This window comes from Verticillium dahliae, genomic scaffold, assembly GCF_000150675.1.
Source record: "Verticillium dahliae VdLs.17 supercont1.3 genomic scaffold, whole genome shotgun sequence".
In the NCBI taxonomy this organism is placed as follows: Eukaryota; Fungi; Ascomycota; class Sordariomycetes; order Glomerellales; family Plectosphaerellaceae; genus Verticillium; species Verticillium dahliae.
In genome coordinates this window covers 1,993,281-2,011,009 of record NW_009276940.1, presented here as the reverse complement: position 1 = coordinate 2,011,009, position 17,729 = coordinate 1,993,281, and the positions used below count along the sequence as shown (strand labels likewise).

The window sequence follows — 17,729 nt, the reverse complement described above, 5'->3', positions numbered from 1 at the left end:
TCTTGACGGGGTAACGCGTCAAGCCGGCAACGCCTGTCAGAGCCCTTTGACGTTTACGCTGTCAGTCTCTTCCTGTTGTCGGCTGAGGAATGACTTGTCACATCGGGTACCCCTCCGCCGCTCCTTATCTTGTCCCACCGCCATCCCACCAAAGGCTTCCGCGGCCTCTGATTGTTGCGTCACAGCCTGGTCACCCATTCTGGCTGACGGCGTATTGGCCTGCAAATTCACCAAATAATACCAACCCCCTTGGACTGGAAACCTCGGGACTTATGAACCTTCCTGGCCGAGTCCCATCACTGCATCCTGCACTTCTCAACTTCACTGTGTGCGCGAGTTGGTCGTCCTCTGATTAACACATCCACCATGACACAGAACCCATCTTATCAGCTTGGCCACGGCCTCGACCCGAACAGACCGGCGTCTCCCTCAAGCCTCTCCAACGCGACTGATCCCAGTGAGTCGCCCGTCCGCGGTCTTTCCTCTCGTGCTGCTGCCGCCGCCTACGCTGCCACCCCCGGCATCCATCTCGAGACCTACGACTCCCCGAGCGAGGAACCGCAAAGCTATTTCCATCACAATCCGCAGTCCTACCGCCAAAGCGCCGCTGTTCCTGCCGTTGCCAAAAATACAGAAGAGGTGAACGCTTTGCAGCTTCTGACGCTCGAGACCATGGCTCGCCGTCAATCTATCGACGACGTCCGCAATGCGAATCCTGACCTCCCCTTGAGTGGGAATATCATCTCGGCCACGTTCAATATCCCCCACTCCTTCAAATATCACCAGGGCTCCGATTGGGTATGTTCAATGTCCCAAAAAAGAACAAAATGCTGAAGACCCCATGCTGACGTTGTTGTGAACAAAACAGGAGCTAAAACCCCGCCGCGGCCAATCTGCCCTCTTCGAGTCTTTCACACACCTTTCCTCCGAAGCAACACCCTGGAACCATACCGTTGTCGCCTGGACTGGTGAGATTGACGTCTCACAAGATGTTGTATCACCCCCGGGAACACCGCCAACAACGACGGTGCATATGCCTGGACTAAGCTCGCTCTCTGCGCCCGTTCCTATCGATGGCACCACGCGCTTGCCAACGCCTCCAGTATCAGAAGGAATCTGGGTTTCCAAGAAAGACCAGTTGCGACTTGAGGAACAACTCTCGCACAATAAGATCATCAAAACCGTGCCAGTCTGGCTGTCGGACGACCATGAAAGCACCGACGAGGGAATTCACCTCAAGGACCAAGCTCGATGGAGGCGGTATGCTGAACACGATCTCTATACGCTTTTCCATTACAAACAAAACGAGCCATCCGACGGCCGCCGAGAGCGCATCAATTGGGCCGACTACTATCGCATGAACCAAAAGTTTGCCAACAAGGTCATTGAGCAGTACAGGGCTGGCGACATTGTTGTCATTCATGACTTCTACCTCATGTTGCTCCCCAGCATGCTTCGCCAGCGTATTCCCAACATTTACATCGCGTTCTTCCTGCACTCGCCCTTTCCCAGTAGCGAGTTCTTGCGTTGTCTGCCCCGGCGTAAGGAGATTCTTGAGGGTGTCCTCGGCTCCAACCTCATCGGATTCCAGTCGTACAGCTACTCGCGTCATTTCTCAAGCTGCTGCACACGCATTCTCGGGTTCCCATCCGACAACCTTGGAGTCGATGCCTACGGAGCTCGCGTCCATGTCGGCGTCTTTCCTATTGGCATTGCCGCTGCAAAGTGCGAGTCATATGCCTGGTCTGAAGCTGTCACCGAAAAGTATGACGCCCTCAAGAAGATGTATCATGGAAAAAAGATCATTGTTGGTCGTGACCGCCTCGATAGCGTCAGAGGTGTTGCACAGAAGCTCCAGGCGTTCGAGCGCTTCCTGGAAGTCTACCCCGAATGGCGCGAGAAGGTCGTCCTCATCCAAGTCACATCACCCACCGGTCTCGAGTCTGAGAAGGAGGACAACGACAGCAAAAGCAAGATTGCGACCCGTGTCAACGAGCTCGTGATGAGGATCAATGGCATGTACGGAAGCTTGGGCTTCTCACCGGTTCAGCACTACCCGCAGTATCTCACCCCTGATGAGTACTTTGCGCTTCTTCGTGCTGGCGACATCGGTCTCATCACGTCGGTGCGTGACGGCATGAACACGACGAGTCTGGAATACGTCATTTGCCAGCGCGACAGCCATGGACCTTTGATTATTTCCGAGTTCAGCGGTACCGCTGGCAGCTTGAAGGACGCCATCCACATCAACCCATGGGATCTTACTGGTGTTGCCAGGGATATCAACAACGCCCTCATCATGTCAGCCGACAAGCGCATGGCGATGCAGCAGAGCCTTTACAACCACGTGACAACGCGCAACGTACAGAGCTGGACTGACAATCTTGTTGACAGACTTGTTCACGTCATGGCCAGCGAGAAGAGCGTCGCCTCGACGCCTCTGCTTGACCGCACCTTGATGCTCAAGACTTATCGCGATGCCAAGAAGCGTCTCATCATGTTCGACTACGATGGCACCCTGACCCCCATTGTGCGCGAGCCGAGCGCCGCAGTTCCCTCAGAGCGTGTGCTGCACACCCTGACGGCGCTGGCGGCCGACCCGAAGAACGCTGTCTGGATCATTTCGGGGCGCGATCAGGAGTTTCTGTCGCAGCACCTGGGACACATCCACGGCCTCGGTTTCAGTGCCGAGCATGGCAGTTTCTTGAAGGACCCCGGCTCCGAGGACTGGATTAACCTTGCCGATGAATTTGACATGGGCTGGCAGACCGAGGTCATCGACGTGTTCCAGCGATACACCGACCGTGTGCCAGGTAAGCACTGCCTGCCGGATTACGATCGAGTCTCTCCTGTTCTGACCCGCATAGGTGCCTTCATCGAACGCAAGCGATGTGCCGTGACATGGCACTATCGCCTGGCGGACCCTGAACAGGGTGTCCACATGGCCCGCGACTGCCAAAACGAGCTCCAGACGACAGTGGCCAAGAAGTGGGAGGTCGAGGTCATGGTCGGTAAGGCCAACCTTGAGGTCCGCCCAACATTCATCAACAAGGGCGAGATTGCGAAACGCCTCGTACACACCTACAACGAGAAGAGCGCAGCCGAAGGACACGGTGGCAGGGTTGAATTCGTCTTCTGCTTGGGCGACGACTTTACCGACGAAGACATGTTCCGCTCGCTGAACGGCATGTCGGGCAACGAGGTCGAGAACGAACACGTTTTCACGGTAACCGTGGGGGCCAGCACCAAGGTGACCCTGGCGCGCTGGCACCTACTGGAGCCTTCGGATGTCATTGAATGCACGGCGCTTCTTGCTGGCGTAGGCCCGAGTGGCGAGGCACACGAGCATTTCGGCCAGGTCAATCTTGCCGCGCTGAGTGCAGTGGAGGGACAAATCCCTGAGAGTGCCAAGTGATCCTATCGCAAGGACTTTGGCGATGAGGCGACAAAGCATGAGATATGCAGCACGGAGTACGGGGTTGGCCATGGTATGAAGCCCTGGCTCCGCATTGTTCTTCATTTTCTTGACATTCGGGCGGATGGAAATGAGTGGCTACATCAGTGATGGATGGACCAGACGGCTCCAAGCTGATGTAGAGGGAACCCCTCTGTGGGCGACCTACTTGTAGATGATTGGTATAGCGCCGCTTGCGTGCTAGAACGGCCCTGCTTAATGTTGATAGACGTGGAAAGAAATAGATGTCATTGATCATTGTTTCCATGTCCTCGAAGGCAAAGTACAGGTAGTCTGCCCAACCAAGCTGTTGCTAACATGCAATTGAAGGCGCAGCAGCTATAGCAGCGATTTTACTTTCCCGTTGGACAAACAGTGGACCAGACCAGCAGCCCCCTGTCATCTCGTCGGACATATCATCCAATCCCTTGCGCGGGCCTCGGGTTTTGGGCTGTTCTCTCAAAAGGTTGGCTGCCTTAAAATTGGTGATTGGAGGCGGGAGACTAGAGTACTTCCTTGTTTTTGAGGCGTTCTCAGCTTCATCGTTGCTAGGCGCTTGCCGTGCCCTCTACCAGCAAAAGAAATGACACGGGCGATATTTGATGTCGCTCATCGTGGCACGTCGGAGATGAGACCATCTCGTTCCAAGTGTGTTTTCGGAGCCTCGCCGATTCAGGGGGTGGCGCAATCCCTGGGGTTGAGTTGACCTACAGAAGTACTTCGGGAGTTGAGAAGCCTCCAGCAGAATAAGGCGTACCTGACCATTTCAGACGTACACGATTCGATGTTATCGTGCAGAGAAAACGAAGGGCTTGACGCCAAGGTGTAATGATATAATTGGGTATATTTTGATCGTGGTCTGGCCGTATGCATCTTGCCGTGTGGAAGAGCAATGTCGTCCAGCAGGCCGTGCTCTCCTACCTACTTATGCTTCTTAAATAGACCGAAGCCCAGGCTTTTTTTACCGTGCTTGTCTGCAGATCTTCGTTCATGATGGCTACGAGATCGACCTTCTGGCCTCGTCTCCGTCTCTTCGTACGGTGGCATTTCCTCACCTTGCGTCTCATCTTCAAAAGGACCTTCATAGTTCTGTCCCGAAAGCTCAGGCGTCTCGACATTCACAAGCCTTGACCGTGCACGCCGCTCCCTCGGCACTGAAGGCCCAGCTTCTGTCTCTTCCGGCACTGTTGACACGCGTTTCTTCTTGCGGTCGGATTCCTTGCGTCTCTCGCGTTCTGCCCTCTTCTCCCCCCTTCTCGCCTCCCTCTCGTCGTCCCTGGCTTTCTGCGCCCGCTCATCAGCTGCAAGACGAGTGTGTCAGCTACAGAGACAGCATTCGGGCTGGAAATCTACCGATCTGGGTCGCCGCGACTGTGAAGCACTGGGGATACTTGCCCTCGTCCTTTTTTCCGCCATGCCCGAAAATGAACACCTGCAGCATCAGATCTTCAGGGCATGGCCAGTTGGCTCCGAAAACCAAATCAGTCTGCTCTGCTAGCTTACCTTCGAAGAACTGAAACTTGTCTCTCAGAGATGCGTAACTGCCGTCGGTTCTCGCGGCTTTGTAGTCAAAGCTCCCCCAGCCCGACGGCTTCACCTTTTCTTGCAGTGGCCGAGCGATGTCTTCCGAGTTGGGCTCGCCCGTGAAGGGCACGAATTCGTGACAATCGACCAAGACGTTGCCAACGCGGGGCAAGAGGGCGTTGCTGAGCAGGGGGTCGCCATGGTAGTCGGGGTCAATGACGGCACGGGCTGCAACGTAGGGCTCCGAGGAACCCGGACTGCTGGGCAGGAAGACGACAAACTCGCTCGGGCAGCCCTTGGGCAGCGTTTTGGTGGTGCCGCTGCGCGACGCCCTGTGAGAGGATCGCTTGCTGGATTTCGATGCATGCCCACGCTGCGAATAGCCTGACTGGTGATTTGGGATTTAGCGGTGAACAGACGGCCCGAGACGTGCGTCCGCCTCATCTCTTCGGACGACTCACACTGGGGTCTGGGACTTCCTCGCCGCCCGCTGAGGGGTAGCTGTAGGCCTGCGCCTCGTACCAGGCTTGATTTTCCTCTTGTTTCGGCCCTGCGACGTGAGAGTCGCACTCGAGATTACATGGACACGCATCGGTTGGGCACGAAGGACCGCATGCACACAACGACGGAGGAGTGTCTCGGGAGGCAATCAAAGAGTGGAATGGGACCTGAGGCGTGGCAGTCTGCCGAGGAATGGCTGCCGAAGGATACGACAGGCCTGCCCGAATTGTATCATTGTGCCTTTCGTAGGGTGAGCTACTGAATCCATAGGTTGTGGTTTCGGGCGGGTATTCGTCAAAGTTCTGGGGTGCATTATAAACATTGTCGATAATGCCATATTGAGAGGGGTGGCCAGCAGAGCGTCTCGGGACATAGTTTGCACCATTCGACGACGGGTACGATGAGCCGTACCCCGAATCCGATGACCCGGTGAGTGAGGCGGCGGCCCGTGGATGTGGGTTCGTGAATGGAGCAGGCGGGTCAAGAAAGTGTTGATGCTGTTCATAGGGCTCCCGCCGCCGAATAGCCAACGATCGGAAGGATTGCGCCGGTGGAATGCTGTTCATCTCATCTTCCCGTGTTTGGACAAAGTCTAGGCTATCTGTGTTTTGGGTTTGCTCTTGACCTTCTCCCATATCGTATGTCGACGAATGACGGTGTCGAGATTCCTGGCGACGTTGGCTTTGGCTCATTGTCGCTGTGGAAGCCGCAGCACTATGTTTACTCATATTTCTGATATTGTCGGCGGTGCTGTCGACGTAGGTAGTTTCACGACGCAAGCCTATCTACCCAACATGCGTTGTCAACATGCGTTGTCGCCGTTTGCGTGGCAAGACAGGAAGACGGCTGCTCACAGCTGCGGAATGGACTGTTTTGCGCAGTTGAAGGATTGTCAGGCGAGGACGAAACAGAAGAGTACCATATCACGCGCTACTGTCAATGACAGGGCTGTCGGGCGTATATAAGAAACCCACGAAGTCGGCCAGCGAGGCTGGCTCCAATGCCCAACAAGCCCATCGGGCAGTTTCGACACCCTCCTAACTGATCGCGAATGCCTCTGCCTTCGAGCAAGTGGTGGCCAAGCGATGCAACTCGCTTAGCCCTGTTTTTTTGTACTGGTTGTCGGCATCTTGTGACCTGGCACTCGCAAATAGAATTCGTGGCCCCAGCCTGGTGCGATGAGGGACGCCACAGGTTTTGCCGTGCCGCGAAGAACGGAAGAAAAGAATGGCCCATGTACGGTGAGGGAATCATTTGCATGGGGGTAGGTGCAGGCTATCAAGCTGCAGGCAGCCTCCCTGTTGGCGACCATGAATCGTAATGGAGGGTTACCACAAATGGTGACCGAGAGAAGGGTGTGTGCTAGGCTGAATCAGTGCAACATGCCACACCTCTTCTATGTTTTGGATGTCTGGGCTGTCTCACACCAACTTTGGCCACCAATCAGTACCATGCCTCTCTCATGTGATCAAGGATGATGATGGGGGAATCTCTCCCTCCCGGCTCTATGCAATAGTACTATATCCCCGTCCGCCTCCGCAATTCCCCCACATGTCCGTCGCGATTTTTTCGGTAGCAACACACACACTCAGTCCATCCTTTGGCAACCTTCGATGGCTTGTCATGTCCCCCCATTCAACAGTCCCACTTCATTCCGTCGACCTGGAATCTATGCAACAGGAGGATGAGAAGGTGAGAGGAAACAGAGATGGAAGGGCTGAGAGAGAGACGAGGGGTTATTCCCGCCTTGCGGCTGCCATGGGCCAGCAGCCAGACTTGGCGATTTTCATGCGCTTCAACGCGTTGTCGGCAGAGCTTCTTCTACACCGCCAAGCAGAAATTGTAGCGCTAAGGGATGAGCTGTGGGAGTGCCAGAAGAACGACAACTCTGCGGCTAAGGGAACCAACCGGAGCGAGTATGCGCATGATTCGGCCACATTGCAAGCGTCAATCAAATCGAATGATCCGGAAACAGACGACCCTCGGCAGTGGGAGATATTCCTGGAACTAAGAGGCAAATTAAAGGAATATCGTAAGTCAACCCTCGGACTCTGAGCATTAGCAGCCCCTCCCCGGGTGCGTGTTCGACGTGGAGGCCCAATGGCTGCCGCCTCTTGGGCACGCTCAGCACAAACTAAGAATCAACAGAAGAGGCCTTGGTCGCACACAGACAGATGGTTGAGTTTAGGCAACCCCATCGTCGTCAAGTAGAGTCTCTTGTGGAATGGATGGACGATCAAAAACGTGGAGACATATTTCTTCTTGGGATTGACAGCGATGTATGGAAAACAACAGAGTTGGCTGACCTCGTGAACATGGAACCCAGCTCACCTGACGGTTTTACAAACCGGTGGTCGCTTGGCTTTCTTTACTACTACGATAAAGTCATCGGACATCGCATCCATGTAAGCGCCCTACCCCAGACTGACTCTGTACGGTGGGATAATTTATGAGGATTTAACACTTCCATCACCTATTAGGCTACTGACGAAGCTGAACATTCGCGAAACGCTATTGTATACCAGAACCAACGTATCATGTCTGTCGCACGAACCTTCAAGACTATCGTGGCTTGTATGTTCCCGATAGTCGCAATTATCACTCTTTACTTTATCAAAACGTTGCCTGTGCGGTTGGGCGTCATTGGGGGCTTCACCCTTTTTTTCGCCCTGGTGCTTGACAAGGCAACATCTGCAAGCGTTAAAGATATCTTCAGCGCCACGGCCGCGTGCGTATTTCCGGCCAGGGTTCAGCCCTGTATCCGCCTCTCTCTGGTGACCATTTGCTGATGTGTTTTCGCATTCATAGATTCTCTGCAGTTCTGGTGGTGTTTGTTGGAACAACAAGTTGAAAGGCCCTGGTGTAAGAATTGCAATGCTGGATAGGACTACGATTTGGATTTTAAACTGGTTCTCGGAGCGCTTCCGGTGTTGCGTTTGCAAAGGAAGCTTTTCTGGTAGAGGCCATGACCAAAACCCCATAATGGCTCTCTGATTGTAATCCAGCTTCACTTTAGGGTCTTGCGAATATATCTATCCTCTGGTACATAATCGCTCAATTTCTGTGAGGCCTAGATGTTCATAGCGTGATTATCTTTAAGAATAGCAGCGAAGTTGTCTTGCAGAAGACACCCAGAAGCTACTGGTTCCTCACCGACAACACTTGTGCTATATCCAAGATGTCTAAATATGTACCAATCTAGGTATTCGAGGCAAGGTCAGGTAATAGACGACAACTCCACCCGCGGTCCGTCCAAGACGTGCCGCAGTTCCGGTCCGAACAGTGTTGCCGTGACCAAGCCGGCCCCACTCGGTGCCGAAACTCGACTCCACCAGAAAACGGTATCTTACCTCAAGTAGGTCCCTGGTTATTATCTCACCTTTCCCAGTTGGCCATGTGCTCTGTTGTGTCGACAGAGTAGGCATGCAGATCTTCAACGAAAGCTCTCATGTGGCCCTGGTATTATCAGTTCTCAATCGAGCATGGCTGTGACGCGCCACCAGATCCTTCATGCAGCACCGCCTCGCTAACCGGATCCCTGTTTGCAGCTGGCTGCCTCAACTTTCTTCCCCCCCAAAATATCGCCTCAAAAGGAGCCGCATCAACTCATAGAACGAATTGATTTTTAATAGATCTTTTCCCCTCTTGATGGATCGAGTAGTAGGCATCTCTCATCATCATTCGCAGAGGACCAGCTTCACTTTCGGAGACTACATCGCCATGGACCCTCTCTCCATCGCGGCAAGCGTCACTGGTATCTTGGCATTTGCCGCATCTACAGCGCGCGGCTTGCACTCGCTAGTCATGGAGATACGCGATGCGCCCGAGGATATTTCGGCCGTCGGACGCGATGTGCAGTCTCTCGTAGCGGTCCTGGCGTCGGCGCAGGAGACGTGCACGAAGTACGATATTTGTCGCGAAGACAAAGCACTCGCCGTCGCGTTGGGAGACTACCTCGACATGTGCCAGGAAGCTATGCAGGGAATGCACATCTTGCTCAAGCCGCTGGCGTCAACGGGCGGGGGAGGAAAAAGAAGTCCCCTGAGATTCGCACTCGGGTGGACGATGCGGAAGAGTGAGATCCGAGGTCTGAGAGCAAGACTGAACGAGGGCAAGGCAAGTTTGAATCTGACATTGTCGGCATTGAACGGGTAAGCCAGCCATCCTTAATCCACAACAGTCGGTTCTCTGCGAAGTCGTGAAGCTTATACATACGTCTGCTAGCCTGCTGGAAGGCAAAGGGCAAGACGACATCAGGGCGGATATCAAGGACGCCTACGTCAAGATCATGAATGAATTTCGAAATTTCGAAGCTGGGAAAAGGGTCAAACGGCGTATCGAAGACGATGTCGCAAGCGCTTCAACGGAGCGCGGCCGACGAGCGTCACTGTCTGAGGTCACCGACCCCGAATTCTCCATGAGGCGCTTTCTCCAGCCAGCAACGGATGACAGGCTCGTGGCAGGTGGTATCAATGCCACAATGAGCGAGAGCCATGATACGGCAAATACGGCAGCGCTCTTGAGTCCTTGGGCCAGTGATCCCAACGCCATACTCGAGGCAGTCAGAGCTCGGAATCAGCACCTTATCGAGACACTTCTCAATCAAGGAATATCCCTATCGACAAGATCTGTACAGGGCTACACGGTTCTGCATTATTGCGCTATCGCCGACGACTCAGAAACTGCAAACCTGCTGATTGAACACGGAGCCGACATCAACGCTAAGGACTACGAGCTGCGAAGTCCTCTTCGCCTGGCCTTAGCTTCAGAAGCTTTGAGCGTGGCCCGTCTCTTGTCTGAAAAGGGATGCGTTATCGGAGACTCATCCACGGCACTGCTACGACTTACAGGACGTTCTGAAGAGGTCCCTGGCGTTCGTCCGCTTCTACAGTCCCTGGCGAAGCGACTGGTTGAAACTGGCCAAGGCCCTTTCTTACTTCACCAGGCCATTTCTGAGGTTGACAAATTTTCGATAAAGATACTTCTCGACGAGGGGTTCAGCATCAGCAAGCCTGATCATCGAGGTAAGCGTGGTTGATCGCCCTTTGGTAAAGAATGTCCGACTGACAGAGCAAGGAATCACACCCTTTTATCACGCCTTCAGACGCGATAGCCGACCTGCGATGCGCATCCTTGTAGAAAGAGGTGCTGATGTGAACCAAAGAATCACCAGGCATGTCATTGATGAAGCCGGATTGCCCCAGAGTTGGCCAGACACGGATGTCTCCGACAACCTGTACGGAGCCACTGCAGTATATCTTGCGGCGCGATACAAGAGAGATCCAGCCATGACAAGGTTTCTCATTGATCTTGGGGCCGATCCCGACGCCCCAATGTGGGATGGCATGGGTAAGTTCTAGTTCTGTTCATGCTGTGCAGTACCTAACATTAAGCCAGATCATGTCCCGATGCTAGGTATTTGCGCAAGAGATTTCACCGCGCAAGCAAAGGTCATGGTTGAGGGCGGTTCAGACATCAACCGCCCAACACACGGTGGGCGCGGGGTTTTATATTGGACCGTGATTTGCGGAAATAACGATCTAATGAAGACCCTCATCGCCCACGGAGGGGATGTCAACTCGTCACATCCGGATGAAGGAACATTGCTCATGCTTGCAGCGGCCAGAGGAAATCTAGAGATGACAAGAATGCTTGTAGAGGCAGGCGCAGATGTGTTCAAGTTGGATAAGGACGGCAAAACTGCCATGCAGATTGCGTCTAATCATGGAGAACAGGATGTTGCAAATGCACTTCAGGCGGTCATGTAGCGCCACTGAAGTGTTTGGCGGGGCACAAAGACGAAGGAGAGGTTTGCATGACAGTAGATTGACTCCATCGAGAAACCTGCTCTGATAGAGCTTCACAAGTCCAGTTGAAGTCCTGCTAGTAGCTGCTTTGGTTGCAAATCAATCCACCGGAAGGGGGAGCACCGTGATCTCTGGTGTTTCCCAAACGTCCCAATCATTAGAGTCTTGGCGCAGACCCAGAGGTCGAAGAGCGGCGAATCTCATTCTGAGCGTTGGGTTGTGTCAGTTCCAGATACGGCCATTTGTACGATGAAGACCAGAAAGTAGGAACTTACTTGTAGATGCCTGGCTGGATATAAGTTCCATTTGCAAGCTTTCCAAGCCAGAAGAACCTGTGACGATCCAGCCCGAGGGACGTGCCGCCAGATTGAACGCTCCGACTAAGAGCGCGGATGGGGAAAGCCACAGTATCTTCTTTGTCATGGATGCTCGAGTCGAAGAATGTATATCTTAGAGAATCACGGAACGCCGTAGCAGCACCCACGTAGCCGTTCTCCCCGACAACCGGTGGATACGACCATCTCGATTCCTCCCACCCAGATTCATAGATCTGCAAGCTTGTTAGGTCTTTCTCGTGCAAACACACACTCAGGGGTCATATTGTTTTCTTACATCCCAACGGAGTTCGTCACAGCCAAAACTGAAAGACGTAAAGACCTTCGGATAATCCTGGCTGGTAGGTTTGCCCGAACTGAGGTCGAATGTGAAACTGTTCTCAAGATCAGCGGTCCGTAATTCGCCACGGGAAAAGAAGGTACATACTTTCTCTTCTCGGGAAAGTTTCGCGAAGGAGACATGATATACGGCGTGTTGTCGATGAACATGTCCTTGTACTGGTCCTTTACATTATACGCTGCGCCAAAGTACGAGACAGAGAGAGTTTCCCCGAGAGAAGAAGTGATGAGGACCTTGCCGCTGTACAGAGGCTGCTTTGCTTCGTTCAGACCTCGGGGATAATCAAATGAGAATCTTTCAGCAGTCAGCATTGACCCCTTCCGATCAGAATCAACAAAACAAAACATACTGGGCCTTCCGCTTCTCGCCTGGCTTTAATTTGAAGCTGCCTGAAGGGAGAGTGATGTTGGGTATCATTTTCAGAGGTTTGTAGTCTTTGAGCTTGGCCAGAGCGCCGGAAGTTGTTGCAACCTCAACACCAGCGGCAGGCTGAAGCAGAAACCCGTACTCGACGTCGACGTTGGCATTGTTGGCGATGACAGTACTATGTTGGCCATCAAAGTGTGCCGTGTCATTGAGTACCCACTTCGTTGTGCTGAGGGTGCTGGTATAGTTGAGAACTTTCCAAGCGTCGACCAAGCCGCTGCCGGTCTGAATCGTCGGAGCCCAAAAACCCGTGTCCTGAAACGCCACGGCATCCACGGTCGACCAAGGCATCGAGTTACCGCTGGCAACGACTCGATTGTAGAACGTCCTGCTCAAGCTGGGGCCATGGACGTCGCGGCCGCCAAACTCGCTAATGAAGAGGGCCGCAATACCCGCCAAATAAGGGCAGGCCATCGAAGTGCCACTGGCAACCCGCCAAGTGCCGTCGAGCCAGGTGCTCAGGATGTTGCCACCCGGGGCCGAGACCTCCGGCTTGAGGTCCATATCATTCAGGCCGCCCCATGAGGTGAACTCGCTGGGCTTGTTACCCACACCGTTGTGCATGCCAACATACCAATCGGCATCCTTGAATTTGGAAAAGTCCGCCGAAACTTGACCGCCAGCCTTGATGATCTCGACGATACCCTCACCAACGTCGGCATCAACAAGTGCCTTGGGTCCACTCAGCCAGGTCGATGGGTGGTCAGGACGGCTGTTGTCGTTGTAGAACATGATTCGGCTGACATTGAAAGCCCTGAGGTTGAATTCTTGGTCTAGGTAGTCGCAGCCGCCGCGGCGGACCAAGGTGATGACGTTGGACAGGTCGGGTGTGTCGGCGGGGATCGAAGCCGGCGAGCACGCTTGACCGCTGGAGGTGTTGAGGTAAAGGGCATGAATAGGAGTGTCTTCGATGTCCCAGGCGTTGATGCCGTTGTACCGATACGCAGACTGAATAGAGATTGTCTCACCATTGATCGTCTGCGTAAGTTGGAATGGCGTCGCTGCGTAGGTCCCGGCTTCTGCTGATGCCACAGCCAAAACTTCCTTTCCAGAAGACCCACTGCTGGCGTAGAATGCGCCTTGCGCACCATCGTTGGCGGCTGCGATCGTGATGATGACGCCTTGTTGGGCGATTCGCGACGCGATGGTGGCCCAGGGGCCGTTCGACCAGCCTCCGGAAACACCAATACTACAGGTGATGACATCAGCCTGTCAAGTGGTTAGCTCGGAGGGGCTCAGATCTTTCTCGCCTGTCGGGACTTACACCATCATCAAAGGCTTTGATGAATGCATCGATAATGTAGGTGTCATATGTACCACTCTGCGGGTTGGATATATCAGCGACATGGAGCGTTAATGGTTATACATGATATGGGACATACCCCAATCGAGGAGAAGACCTTGTATGCAAGCAGATCAACGCCAGGCGCGACGCCTTGAAACCTGGGTATAGGGTCAGACATGAATAAAATGACGGTGCCGAGGACCATCACTCGGTGGGAAACTCACGAGTCTGTTTGAGCTGCAATGATGCCAGCGACATGCGTGCCATGGCCTCGACCATCTAGTGGATCGCCGTCAGGCACGCCATCCTCGATCGGCCAACCTTGAGTGTATGTGAGCATGCTGTCTTCCCATTTCAACAAAGTACTGACCATCGCCAACAACATCGTAACCCCCGGATACCTTGAAACCTGGACCGAATCCTCCACCAAGCTAGAGTAAAATCAGCGAACGTTCAAGGTTGACGTGATATAGTGGTGCTGACCGCCTCATGTCTGTAATCAACGCCCGTATCCACAACAGCTACCTTGACGCCCTGCCCAAAGTTGCCAGTAGCATGAATCTTATCCACTCCAGTCCACGAATGGATGGAATAGTTGGCCGCCGCAGCAAGCCTCGCGTTGCTGGGCGGCTGCACATCAGGCCCCAGGTCCGGGAGTTCAACCACGCTCGCAGGCCACGCCCGCGCCACGTCTCCCAGCTGTCCGATGCTGTCGAGGTTGTACACGTCCGTCTCAATGGTCAAGCCACGGAAGACTTCCGAGTTGTAGGTCTTGAGGACTTTGACATGATCCTCGGCGTTGAGGCTCTCGGACAAAGCGTCAACGTCCGTAGCCTACTTCATTAGAGTGGTGATGATCGGGGTGCAAGTATAGCAAGACGAACCTTTTCCACTTCAACAATGTACTGCTTCGTGGCGTCCGCTACGCCGAGAGAGGGCTCATCGTTTCTAGCAAAGGCCGAGCCCGCTGCAGCGCCGCCTGTTAGGGGCAGGATCTGAAGAATCGACAGAAGACGCATCGTGACTGTTGTGAGGCCTTGAACGGGCTCTTCTCGTCTGGATCGTCAACGGTCATTTATACAAGTGAGGAACTAGACATGGATCCATGATCAAATCCTTTTCTCGCTCTCACGAGTGCTTCAATCGTGCAGGCGAGCGGCAGCCGGGCCGGCGATGGAAGCAAGCCAGCGTCAAAAGTCGAGGGTTTCCGCAGAGTCCGTGAAACCACCAGATCTGACACCGTCGAGCTGCCTGCTTTGGTCTCGGTCCAGGCCACACCAAGGCCCCTTGATCTCCACCCCCTCGACATGATTGATGCCTGCAGATCAAAATTCATCAGGCGACGCAGTCGGACCTGGCCCGGCAGCGTCAAGACCACGGGGGGTTGTCGCACGAGCCCCAGCAGCAAAGTCCTGTTCCCAGCGACATCCTTCGCAAAGACCTAAGCCCCGCAGCCTGCGCAAGCTGGGAATCGCATCCTCTTTGAAGGATGGAGGCGGCCGCATCACGCTTGCCAAGACGACGAGATCCTTCACCGAGGCGCCGCATTCCGGCTCAGGAAGGGTGGTGCGGGTGGTTGGCCGGGCCGCGCTCCGAAGGGCGGCCGCGAAGGTCAGAAGCCGCGCTTCGGGCCGCTCGGCTTGTCGTTTTTCTTCTCGGTGAGATGTGGAAATGATGCGTTTGGGAGCGGTGAGAGGACCCTTGTTTTCGGATGCTCGCCGTGCTGCCGCGGGAGGGTTTAGGTTTGAGCATCCCTGCGAGGGAAGCGCCGCAGAGGTTGGTGTTTGACAGGAAGGTTTGCGTGGGGGTTTGGGAGTCGTAGGGATGGCTTCTTCTTCAGTCCTGAGATGATTGAAAGAGTTCTAGACGTCTCCTTGCCAAAGTCCCAGGTCGAATTCTGGGTCGTCAGCAGCAGCTGGCTCACCTGCTCTTCCTGGCTTAGCTTGACAAATCTGATGATCCTTCAGCGGGATTTGGATGTGCTTAAGAAATAGTAATAGTAGAGGGTCTTCCGACTTGGAGTCCACTCACATTGAGTCTTCGCTGCCTGTTCTTTCAACGTGGCATAGGAAATTCAGTCTGGGTAGTGCTCTGAAGACTAATATTCATGGGGAGATTCGCACCTTTCACTTTGAGCGTAGCAGTAGTGAACTTGGCACGAGCCAAATGCATTTATTACAATCAATAGCGTTCCGAATACTCGTGAAATCTTGCTAATCGATGATCGCCTTGCAAGCCCCCTAGTCCTGAATCCTGGCATCCGTCGTCTCCATCTTGTTCGTCGGCAGCAGCGCCGTCGTGACCACACACCCCAGCATGACACCGCCGGCAAGATACAGGACGGCATTGATGTCGCCCTCGCCCTCGGACCGGCCATACAGGTGCTGCGCAATCAGGGGACTGACGATGCCGAACAGGCGGCCCCAGAAGCCGGCCAAAACCGCAGGCGGTGCCGCGCACGGGGGCCGGGAAGGCCTCGGGCGTCCACCCGTAGAGCACGGCGTTGAACATGCTCTGGAAAAAGTACTCCATCGTGAAGAGGCCCTCGTTCTTGGCGCGCGTGTCGACGACGGACAGCAGAAAGATGGAGGTGCTCATGAGGGCCGCCGAGAGCACGAGGGTCCACTTGCGGCCGAAGCTGGGAATGTGGTACATCAGGGCGCCGAGCAGCACGCCAAAGATGCCGGGGACGTAGGTGTAGATGTAGGCGGCGTAGGTCTGGGTGAGGCTGACGTCGATGGCGCCGTTCTTGAGGGCGAGGATGCGCGGCAGGTAGAAGCCGGCGACGGTGAAGGCCCAGTAGTCCATGATGTAGGTCAGCCAGACGAGGATGGTCAGGCGCGTCATCTGCCAGCCGTCAAAGAGCATCTTGTAGCGGGACATTTCCAGCCGCAGCTTTTCGTTCCACGAGAGCTTCAGCTGGCGGTTGCCACCGCCGAGCATGGCTTTGGAAGCAGACCCGGACCCAAACCCGGACCCGACGGACGAGTCATCGGTGGTGAGTGACTCGAAGACGGCGAGCGTCAGCTTGCACGCACGCTTGTTGACCTGGCCCATGTGATGCAGCGTCTCGATGGCCTTGGCGTCCTGGCCGCGGTAAATGAGGTACTTGGGCGTCTCGCGAAAGGTAAAGACGAAGAAGCGCAGAATGAAGACGGAGAGGGTGATGGCACCAATGGTGAACAGCAGGTAGCGCCAGCCCATGTTCGAACCGCGGGAACAGCATTCTTCGCCGTCGGCAGCATTGCGACAAGACGGCAGAGGGTCCTGTTGGGAAAAATTGGGGGAGCACGAGTAGACGGGGATGAAGCCAAAGGCAATGGCGGAGCAGAGGACGACGCCAATGGGCTGAAAGACGGACAAGCAAGCCAGCAGAAAGCGTTTGTTCTAAAAGAAAGTCAGTCTTGACGTACTCGCCAGTCGACGTACTTGCCAGTCGATATCCAAAGCCACAAGGGGGAAAACTCGCCTTGGGGATGAACTCGAGCGTAATGGTCGTGTCGATGGGAATGTTGCCGCCGACGCCAAAGCCAACGAAGGCCGTCAAGACCAAGAAGGTATTGTAATTGTGGGAAGCACCAAGACACAGGCCAAAGACGGAGGCAATCAGACAGGTCAAGTTGAAAGCCCAGCGGCGACCCACGATATCAGCGAGGAAGCCCCAGACGAAGGCGCCGGCCGTCATGCCGGCGTTGAAGCTGGTGCCAATGTTGCCGGACTCGGAGTTGCTGAAGCCAAGCTCCTGCTGCAGAGGGCTGAGGGCGAGACCGAATGCCTGGGCCCAGAGCAGATCGAGCAGGTAGCCGAAGCCGCAGAGGCACCAGATGTACCATTGGTACCTGCCCATGCCCTGGTATTCTATCTCGCGGTTGATGAGGACGCATTTCTTCTCGTAGAGAGTCAGACCGTCAAGACCCTGAAGGTCGACGCCGTGGGTGTCGCCCTCGATTTCGTTGGGTGGCGTATTGTGGCCCGAGGAGAGCTTGGTCCCGTTGGGCGAGTTGGACGGGTGCATGGTGCTGGTAGCTGTTCGACAGCAGCAGTGCCACGAAAGAGG

The 17,729-nt window shown here is 54.6% G+C and overlaps 6 protein-coding genes across 6 annotated transcripts; 3 read left to right on the top strand and 3 right to left on the bottom strand.

The window, feature by feature from the left end:
- Positions 1 to 366: 366 nt before the first annotated feature.
- On the top strand, positions 367 to 3,415 carry VDAG_02281 (trehalose-phosphatase; the record flags this gene model as incomplete). Its single annotated transcript, XM_009658310.1, has 3 exons — positions 367 to 798; positions 869 to 2,813; positions 2,868 to 3,415. The coding sequence occupies 3 exons, from the start codon at positions 367 to 369 to the stop codon at positions 3,413 to 3,415; spliced, it is 2,925 nt and encodes a 974-aa protein (XP_009656605.1).
- Positions 3,416 to 4,375: 960 nt separating this feature from the next.
- Positions 4,376 to 6,688, bottom strand: VDAG_02280 (uncharacterized protein; the record flags this gene model as incomplete). Its single annotated transcript, XM_009658309.1, has 6 exons — positions 5,739 to 6,688; positions 5,440 to 5,528; positions 4,958 to 5,366; positions 4,808 to 4,900; positions 4,510 to 4,755; positions 4,376 to 4,428 (listed from the first exon to the last, which is right to left on the bottom strand). Exons 1-6 carry the CDS (start codon positions 6,043 to 6,045, stop codon positions 4,376 to 4,378), a joined length of 1,197 nt encoding a protein of 398 aa, XP_009656604.1. The 5' UTR covers positions 6,046 to 6,688.
- A 342-nt stretch (positions 6,689 to 7,030) lies between these two features.
- Positions 7,031 to 8,524, top strand: VDAG_02279 (uncharacterized protein; the record flags this gene model as incomplete). The annotated part of the gene is made up of 4 exons (XM_009658308.1): positions 7,031 to 7,511; positions 7,628 to 7,884; positions 7,960 to 8,207; positions 8,288 to 8,524. 4 exons carry the CDS (start codon positions 7,031 to 7,033, stop codon positions 8,328 to 8,330), a joined length of 1,029 nt encoding a protein of 342 aa, XP_009656603.1. The 3' UTR covers positions 8,331 to 8,524.
- Positions 8,525 to 9,199: 675 nt separating this feature from the next.
- Positions 9,200 to 10,618, top strand: VDAG_02278 (uncharacterized protein; the record flags this gene model as incomplete). Its single annotated transcript, XM_009658307.1, has 5 exons — positions 9,200 to 9,630; positions 9,704 to 10,040; positions 10,116 to 10,352; positions 10,425 to 10,503; positions 10,584 to 10,618. 5 exons carry the CDS (start codon positions 9,200 to 9,202, stop codon positions 10,616 to 10,618), a joined length of 1,119 nt encoding a protein of 372 aa, XP_009656602.1.
- A 939-nt stretch (positions 10,619 to 11,557) lies between these two features.
- On the bottom strand, positions 11,558 to 14,691 carry VDAG_02277 (serin endopeptidase; the record flags this gene model as incomplete). The annotated part of the gene is made up of 9 exons (XM_009658306.1): positions 11,558 to 11,836; positions 11,899 to 11,995; positions 12,049 to 12,201; positions 12,311 to 13,596; positions 13,770 to 13,830; positions 13,897 to 13,993; positions 14,043 to 14,103; positions 14,156 to 14,506; positions 14,557 to 14,691. 9 exons carry the CDS (start codon positions 14,689 to 14,691, stop codon positions 11,558 to 11,560), a joined length of 2,520 nt encoding a protein of 839 aa, XP_009656601.1.
- Positions 14,692 to 15,912: 1,221 nt separating this feature from the next.
- VDAG_02276 (uncharacterized protein) lies at positions 15,913 to 17,687 on the bottom strand (the record flags this gene model as incomplete). The annotated part of the gene is made up of 3 exons (XM_009658305.1): positions 15,913 to 16,056; positions 16,133 to 17,020; positions 17,082 to 17,687. The coding sequence occupies 3 exons, from the start codon at positions 17,685 to 17,687 to the stop codon at positions 15,913 to 15,915; spliced, it is 1,638 nt and encodes a 545-aa protein (XP_009656600.1).
- Between the last annotated feature and the right edge of the window lie 42 nt (positions 17,688 to 17,729).